Source organism: Crocodylus porosus, unplaced genomic scaffold, assembly GCF_001723895.1.
Source record: "Crocodylus porosus isolate Cpor-Errol unplaced genomic scaffold, CroPor_comp1, whole genome shotgun sequence".
Lineage (NCBI taxonomy): Eukaryota > Metazoa > Chordata > Crocodylia > Crocodylidae > Crocodylus > Crocodylus porosus.
The window spans coordinates 78401720-78411176 of record NW_017728948.1 but is presented as its reverse complement, the minus strand read 5'-3'; the positions used below and the strand labels follow the sequence as shown (position 1 = coordinate 78411176).

The 9457-nt window shown below is 40.5% G+C and overlaps 1 protein-coding gene across 5 annotated transcripts in view; it reads right to left on the bottom strand.

Moving 5' to 3' along the window:
* Nucleotides 1–6044: 6044 nt before the first annotated feature.
* The window catches only part of LIN54 (lin-54 DREAM MuvB core complex component), a 43635-nt gene continuing 40222 nt past the window's right edge, over nt 6045–9457 (bottom strand). For all 5 annotated transcript variants that reach the window (XM_019553248.1, XM_019553249.1, XM_019553250.1 and 2 more), the window contains 2 exons: nt 8394–8596; nt 6045–6905 (listed from right to left, as the gene is read on the bottom strand). In XM_019553248.1, coding sequence (XP_019408793.1) covers nt 6704–6905; nt 8394–8596 — 405 coding nt within the window. In that variant the 3' untranslated portion in view covers nt 6045–6703. The remainder of the gene's footprint in view (nt 6906–8393; nt 8597–9457) is intronic.

The window sequence follows — 9457 nt, the reverse complement described above, 5'->3', positions numbered from 1 at the left end:
TGGGGGGGCTGGAGGCAGGAGCACTGGGGACTGGTCATTGATAACAAATGGGTCCCGGTACAAAAAAGGTTGAGAACCACTGTCTTAAAGTAGCTCCAGGAGACCACAAGACACTGACCCTGGAAACAGCTTGCTACTCTACACTATCCTCCTGTCCCTGCTTTAAAATAGACTTCATTAGGAATGCTTCATATCAGGGGTATCAAACTCATCTGACTGCCAGAGCCACTGGTGTGTCTGTCTGCACCATGCACTTCAGACCAGCCCTGTATACTGGACCTGCCACACAGGGCTGGTGTATGGACCTGATCTAAACCAGCCCTGGATCTAGCATGCCAGACTGGCATCATTGGGTGAAACAAGTAATATTAAAAAACAACAAAAAAACAAAAACAAAACACAACTAAAAAAAAGTGCTCTATCAAGATACCAAAAATCACTGTAGAATTAAATATATCCATTGAAACAGAAGTAGTGTTGGCAAGCCAGCCAATTGACTGCCTATTATTTGATCAAATATAGGTGGCAGTCTACCTTTTATATTGCATCATAGTGTAATTTGTTAGGAATAGTAAAAGTGAAGGGTCCTTGATCCTCAGTCCTGCAGGAGTCAGGAAGAGGTACATCCTGCTCCTCTCTCAAACTCTTCCAGCTGTCTTCTCCCCACCCTTTCAGTTGCACAGAGCTCCAGGAGCTGCTCTGTGCTTACAGAAGAACCAAAACCAGCAGGATAGACAAGTTTCTCCTATGGTCATCTGCTGTGATGGCAGGCATCTTCAAATACAAAATGCTTCAAGAGTTGGCCTGCTGTTTACTTAGCATAACTACACTTAAAAAAATTGACTTTTGTCTTTTATAGTTGTTCCATGGATTTTATTTCTGTCTAATTTTCATTTTGTTTTTAATTTTTTTAATTGTTCAAGCTGACCCTGGAGTCTCCGGATGAAAGTCAAGGAAAAGAAATACTGTTCAGTCTTGCATATTGTTCACATTTACACTTGCCTACAGTAGTGGTTATAAACATTCATTACAATGTTTTAAGAGAATAATTTAATTGTTTCACTAGAACAGGTCACTTTTTGTAGTTAGCATAATGATGATAAAACATCTCTCTTTCCACTGTTCTAGTAAAATTAATGCTTAAACTAGTTGACCATGATTTGACAATACCAATTGATCAAATGCCCAGGCCTGAACAGAAAACTGGACATATTTTGTACTTCAGCTTATCTTGAACGTATTCATGCACTTCCTTGGTCCGATCCTGAATCTGTGAACTCTCGTCCTCGCCATGTCCCCATTGAATTAACAGGCCTAAAACAAACTCTTCAAGTTCCACCCAAACCCTCTCTTTCCCATCCTTCTGACACTGCTCTGTCACTCAGACTTATTATCCAGTTATCTTTGATCTTTCTCCTCCCACTACTGAGTAGGTTCAGACTATGTCCAAATCCTGCTGCTGCTTCTCCTTCATGTCTGTATTATAAACCCTTTCTTTATAGGTTAATGTTTTCCCAGACCCTGTTACTTCTTGACTAATGACAGTCTTCTTGCCATGCCAACAATCCCCTTCATCCAGTCCATACAAAATTCAGCTGCCAGTCATCCTGACCATGCCATTCTTCCTTTGAATTCTTCTACCGCCTTCTACCACACCAAGGTTGTTTCATCTCATCTTGCAGACCAAATACCACAACCAACTCTTTACTTACTTCCCTGCCTTGAAGCATATTGCTCCTGAACTCTGTTATTTCACCAGTGCTTCCAGACTTCAGTTTGTCTGCTTCTGCCAGAAGGCTTGATGCTCTCTCATATCTCTGCTCATGATTAGGTCAAATCAAACCAAGCTGCTTTTCAAGGTCATGGTGCTCTTCCTGAAGATCCACCCAACATGCCTACAGGAAGCCTGTTAATCATGGCAAAAGCAGCACAAGATCATCCATGAAACTACAATTGTTTTTTTTAAAGCTACTTATATGCCAGCTGCTTTCCCCCTGTCCTTTGATTGTTACATCTTTTAGGGTATGGACTGTATCTTGTATAATTTTAGAGCATCTAATATAATTCAGTTTCTGCCAGAGACAACTGTAACACTTTGACACTTCAGCTGCCTCTGTTGAGAGCAAATTAAGATGCTCATGGCCAGCTTATGTTAAGTTATGGGACCAGGACAGTTCAAGCTGGTAAGGTCATTCACAAATGAGATTGTAAGTAGGACAACTGATGTCACACTAGTCCTAAGTCTAGTAATTTTCCATACAACGCCCTTAAGTATAATGGATAGAGTGTAGTATACACATTTTGGGGATGAGTGCACCATCCAAAGAGCCATGTGCACTGGCCCTTTAAAAGGTCTCTGAGTGAGGGGCTTGGTGTGTGCATGAGGTGGCAAGGGTACACTTGTGGACAAGACTGTATAGGAATGCATGAGGGCCTTGTAAGGATTAATAGAGACAGAGATTGAGAAGACCAAGAGAGGGTGGTAGCTGGTGTGAGTGGGTACAGATCCTCCGCAGAATCTGGGCCCTCTGCAAGGAGCAAGGATCCCTGGAGCAGTCAGAGGCCACTCCTCAGCACACAGCTATACTCAGCCAGAGGTGGGCTCCCTGACATTTTCCCGTCAGGTGCTTAAGGGCTTTGGTAGTGGCTTCACTGAGTATTTGGCGAGTACCCCCTCCATACCGTGGGAAGGGATACTGTTGTGGGCTATCCTTCCTGTCGTAGACCCTTATAAAAGACCAGTGACCTGTAATAGGGTAAGGTAAGCCCTGGCACTGGATCGGAAGAGGCAGACAGAGCCAACAATGGCAGTAGTCCAATAAATATCTCTCATGATTGCTGTCCCTTTGTTCTGGTTATAGGTTTTGTAGAATTTATACTTAGTGTTAATTGTTACTGTTGTCCTGTATAATATATATATTAACAAAGTAGTGGCTGTTCTGTGTTTCTTTAATAAATAGTGTCATTTGTGTACCCAAGTCATCCTCTTAGTGATTTTTAATTAAACTGGTGACAGATACAGACATGGCTAAGACCCACCTTACCTTTCAGGGAGAAACCTGAGAAGCAGTTATTTAGGCCAGCAACATTTTTTTTTTTAAACCAAGAGTGTTATTCCCCCCCCAACACCTCTAGGTCTAGTTCCCAAATATAGTTAGTGGCTCCTTCTAATCCAGAAGGATTGGGTCATATCCACTCACTGCCTACTTAGTACTGACAATCTTTACTTAATGGAAAAATACACATATGCTATCCCCTGCCTGAAACATGTCCATAGGGCTGGAGCCACTGGCTCAAGGCCACGAGTAGGCAACCATGGGTGCCAGAGCGTGGCACGTGAAGGCCTTTTGCTTGGCAGACAGTGGGGAAGGGACCAAGGCTCCACTGACACAACAAGGATCTGGGCCCCCTCACTGCTCCCCCACTGTCCACCCTTGGCATGCCAGCATCCTACAAGTTGAGGTTGTGGGTGTTTTTGGCACTCCACCCAAAAACATTGCCAACCTCTGCTCTAGGCAGTAACATCCATCCTCCATTTCCTTGATCACCAATTTCATACCAATGTAAAAAACTATAGAAAAAAGCCCAAAATGAAACAGCCAACAAAAAAAGAGAGAGAGAACACAAGAATCCAAAAATAGAAATTATTTCACTTTGTAGTAAGCAGCAGCTACTTTAATTCTAATGAACTTCCAGTTCTTAGGCAGTAAAGTAAACCTTGTAAGGCATTGCCAAGAACCTTCTCCTCAAGAAAGATAAAAAAAGCCAAGTCCCAAATAATCAAAAGCTACCACCACCAAAGCTTAAGCTGACCATTTTGCCCTTGATTTTGCAGATGTATCTCTGGGGATAGACTCTTCCTGCCTCCGTGAAGTTCACCTAAATCCACTTGAGTCCTAGATGGGCATATGAGTCTACCTATGTAGGCTTATTTGCTAGATCAGGGTCTGATGTTTCTACAGGCACTGCAGGTACAAAAAATGGTCTTTCATGCACAAGAGAAGAAAGTTGATTTGTTATGTTAGCTTGGCAGAATGTAAGGCTGGGTAGCACCTTAGGGACTCAGAGTAGTGTGAGTTTTTGTAGACAACAGCCTACTTCTTCAGATGTTATGAGTCCTGTTGCCTACAAAAGGTTCATGCTTCTCTGAACCAGTTAGTCATACAGGAAAGGTAACAATACAGCAGTGCCTGTTTGAGCCAAATTACCTACTCTTGCAGGTATATATTTTGGCCCATTTCCAGATTATTTAAGCAACAGCTTAAATCCATCATCATCCAACACAACTGTTGGAATGTTTTGAAGCCTGACTGATTTCCATCACATGCTTTGAGCCAAGCAAGAGGTCTGCAGAATCCAGAGTCTTAATGGCAGCTGCTTTGGTGAGAAGCAGACCTCTAATTAACAACTCAGGTATCCAAACTAAACTATAGAGAGTTCATATCAGCTCTAAAGGAAGAGTGCAAAAATAACATATACAGAATAGTATAAATGTTTATTTTTCTTTGCAATTTGTCTGACTGCTCTGTTTTTACAATATAGAAAAGTGTGTTCTTTGAATAGGTCTAGTAAATATAAATTTTAAATTTTTCTACTTTGATGCAAACAGACCTAGAAAATGAACCCCTGGCTCACCCCAAATGTTGTTTAAAATTACTGGATGAACTTGACTGTAAATTGTGTTCCATAGTTTGATGCAAATGGCTAATGAAATACAAAAAGCATTGTGTGCACTGGGGACAGGGGAAGAAGGAAGGAAAAATTCAAGCTTAACGTTGAAAAAGCTTGTTCAAAACAAACAGAACTAAAAGCATTTGATTGCACCTTCAAAACCTTTACAAGCAAAATATTCTCAAGCAATAATGCCATCATACTTCATCTACAACTGTAATCCAAATTTCACAAACATTTTCTGCACATCATACATAAATACACATCACAAAAGGTGCAATTTAGAATAAGATGGATTATGTACAAAATTAACATAAATTTAGTTCTGGGCAAAACAAGGCATATTGCAATCTGTTTGAAAAATAACTTGATTAGGTATTATTTTATTCACTTACACTAATTTACATTTATACAAATTTTACTGGACATACTATATTGATACACTGGAAGTAAGCTGAATGTCTATACTATCTACATTTAAAGTTACTGCCCTGACATTTATAAATCCAAGACCTAATTGTTAAAAAAAAATTGTACTTTTTAAATGAATGATGGATTCCCTTTTCAGATGTGTGTGTATTTGCTACCCATACACACATGGAAGAGTATGTTATATATACAGCGACACACTGAGAGAATAAAAAAAATCCCTTTTGGAAAAAAGAGTAGCAATCATTCTGATAGACAGCATTAAGATATTAAACGAAAATGCCTGTGAATTTAAACATGGTTGTTTTGTTTCCATTAAATGTTAGAGCTTAACAAGTTCAGCTTGTTAATGTGCTACATTATCAAAACAAGAGATCGGAGATCATTTGTAACAAATGCTGTAAAAAGTTCGCACTCTGGAACATTTCTTTACACAGTTATGTTTGGTGTCCTCCATTCCCAAGGCGTAAATATCTCTGTTTTTGATACCCTTAATTCTGCACCCATGTACTTGTATGTCCTGATTCAAATGGTAGTCATCTAAATAGCACTTAAAAAAAACAAGCCAGTATGACAGGAAGATTAGAGAAGCAATATCAAAAAAGATCAACTCTACATGGAACCTGGTCTCACAAGTGTTCTCAGAATAAAACTGATGCAGGTAGTTTGAAATCTGTCATGAACTGTGATAACTTTCTCTTATCCTAGTGGATACACATGATCTCACTTCCTATCATTAAAAATATACTTCCAGATGGATTCTGGAAAGTCTGAAACACTGTAAACTCTCCTCAGATTCAGTGAAGGGTTCACCAGGTAAGGAACTCACAAGGTCAAGCTCCACGATACCAGCTGGATGGGCAGTATTGCACATGGCTCTTTTCAAACATAAAACCTGTCTGTCTCTTAAGTTCCATTTAAGACTATCTGAGCCAGTACTGAAGATTTGGTTATAAACACCTTTAATATACCCTTCACTTGAAAAACCATGCCTTGCCCTCCTGGCCCACTTCTGCCAGGGTCTTCAATACAGACCCAATAAGAAACATTTTGAAGTACTCCTGATGTGCGTTCACTGTCTGAATGCTTAATGCTACAGAAGTGCTTCAGGCCCTTGCTGAATTTGGTTCTCAATGCAGATTTCTTACTTTCTCCTGGAGATGTGCTACTCTCTCAGAATTTCTTTCAGCCAACTCTTTCTTGAATATACTGATACCTGTCCTTTAGGTCTGTTGCTAAAAATGTCTGTTTTCTGTCTATCCCCCCACCCCACCATATGAACAAAGTTATGTAACTCTATACATTGTAAATAATATATTATAATAATTTATATATACTCTTCAGGAAATTATATGAGAGAAAGAGAGAGAGTGAGAGAATTTACCTTTACATATTGTCATAACTAGACGATGATTTAACTAAGATTTAAAAGACTCTATTCCTTGTTATAAAAGATTTTCTTTTTTCAGTATTATGCAAGTTAATTTAAAAGAAGCATCAAATTAAATGAAATATTATTAATAAATTCTCTGCTGTGAATCAAAGTGTCCCTGTGCCTTAAGTGTTCTATTCAGTCCAATTTATCATGGCTCCTGTGCAAGAGTCAGCAGTTCATAGCACAAGGGTCACTTTTGGACTTTCCTGCAGAGTTAATTACTTTCATCAAACAACGTCCAAATTCCTCCAGTATCATGCGCTCTGCTGCTGTTTTTGACTTGCCCATCTTCTCAGCTTGCTCAGCCTGGGCAAGAAGGCAATCACAAGTCGCATCCGCCACCTCCTTGGTTACAAATGTAAAAGGCAGTCTGAAACAAATACAGAAAACCCAGAACTGTTATCTATAATAGAGCTACAAAGCACATGAACTCTGAGAAACTTTTCTGAAGCAAAGACGACAAGGGAAACCTACTGACTATTCTCTGCAACAACCACAATACTTACTAATATTGTAAAACAGGGCTTATTATGCTTATCTCCATTTTCTTCTGTGAAGATCCATGCAGCCTAACAGCTAACTTTAAGGCTACACCCTTACAGAGTGAGCGAGAGCAAGCACACGTTCCAAGCTTTCAATCACTGATGATTTGAGCAGGATGAATCAGTGCCTATAGCTTCTGGGACACATCTGAGATTGCCTCAAGCTGGAAGTGCTGAACAAGCCCCAGCTACAGACAAGCAAGGAGAGAATGCCTTGACTGACAGCTTCATGGATGCCTCCAACTCTGTACGCTTCAAGAAAGACTGCAGAATGACCACACACAGAATTTTCCACATCTTTTTGGTCACAGACAAAAACTGTAAATGAAGTAATTGAATTTAGTGCAAGTTCATCTATTCTTATAGTACAATATGAAAAACTACATTAAGACAATGTTCAAAGTTGCATGATTAATCACTCAAAAAATGTGGCAAATTCTAGGTAGCATATGTAACTAATTCTGCCCCTCCATGGACACACATTTTGATACAGTTTGCCATGGCATAGTTGCATACTCTCTCAAATCCCAAACAAACATTTTCCCTATGATTCCCAATGCATCTTGTACTTTTTTTTTTAAGTTCCATTTTCCTTACTCTAAGGGTAGTGACAGAAGTTAACAACTAAAACCTTTCAAATATCTTTGAAAGATTTCAAAGAGCCAGCTGTACCCACGCACCTGCCCTTTGGAGCATTTCACTTTGCTACTTGTGCATGGACACAGGTGCTCAGGCTGGGCTGCACCCCTTCCCTTCCCCCTCTCCCCCTGCCGCTATCAGATCTTACAACCCCAGTTCTCTCTGTCCCTGCCTCTGAAGGTGAGAGGAGAGGTTTGGGGGATATTCAGGAAGGAACCCGTTTCAAAAGTTACTTCTACCTGTACCCTAAATTCATTGCCATAATGCCCAATAAATCTTGTGTGGTATATATTTAGTCAAAAGCCATGTCATATAAATCTCCTTTCTATCCCTGAGCTCTGAGATGTATCCATGGAGATAAATTAGTTTCACAGATAAGTTCTTTAACTGCAAACTTAAGCAGCTTATTTCTGCTCAAACTTTTTCAGCTATTACTCAAGGTTGAGTATATGCAGCACCTAGCACCAAGGGGCACCAACCACAATTGAAGTCTCTGGTTGCTATAGCAGTACAATATTAAACAGTATTAGCAATAAAGAAGTAGTGAGGACAAAGGTCAAAGGCTGCCATAATTTTAGCTTACTAGGATCCAGCCTAGCAGGATAGCAAGCCAATTGTGTGTGAAAACAATGCTGAAGCCAGATTAAAAAAAACAAAAAAACGACGCACTAACTTACTTCCCCCCTCCACTACTGAGTGCTGGTGTTGGCCTTGTAAGCAGATCGGAGATTTGTGAGGATAACTTTGTCTTTGCGGCTGTCTGTTGCTGGACTCTGACTTCTGCTGCATCTGCTAAGTGCATCAATGTCTTTCGCTCTGGACTTTCTTCAAAGTTTTTACAGCCAATGCATTTACATATTGAGGAACACATGATCTTTGCCTGGAAGAAAAGGGTAATTCACCTAACATTACTTTATATCCCACTGCTGGCTCAAACTTAGCATGCGCTAAGAGAAAAACACCAAAATAAAAGGTGTTTACAATGCATATTGTACAGTGTAAATGTCAGCTATTCTGCAACTACGAAACATAACTGTGTAAACCACACTAACTAGGTACAATTCCGTCCTCATTTAGGGCAAAAATCAAATTAGAACGAGGCCCAAAATTTCCGGGTTTTTTTTTTTTTTAAAATGAGTGAGCCATTGAAACAAACTCCCACATGAAACAGTAGATTTTCCCCCTCAAAACCTTCAAATTAAGAGCGTTTCAGATTCAAGACACTCCTCCATAACTTTTCTGAATTCAGCGGCACCCTAGCTGAGAACCACTGTTGTACTGACTCAGTTTACCTCAATAGTCATCAACGAGGGTGCTGCCACTACCACTGTCAGATGAAATATCAGGAAGTGGCTGTGGCAGAAGCAGGTCCTCCTGCTTGCATCAGGTTTATATGATAAGCTGAGACAGCACAACAGAGGCACACAGGGCAGTTTCACCTTGCAGTGGCAGTACCAAGTTGAGAGCCACTGAAGTAGGCTGAGGCAGCAACAGTTGTTGTTCTCAATCAGGGTGCCACCACGATCCACTGGCTGGGAAATTGGCTTCGTGGTCGGACCCAGAGGGTTGTGATTGATGGCAGTCACTCATTGTGGTGCCCTGTGACCAGTGGGGTCCCTCAGGGCTCTGTCCTGGGACCCATACTGTTCAACATCTTCATTAACAATGTGGACATTGGAGTCAGGAGTGGACTGGCCAAGTTCGCCGATGACACCAAACTTTGGGGCAAAGCATCCATGCC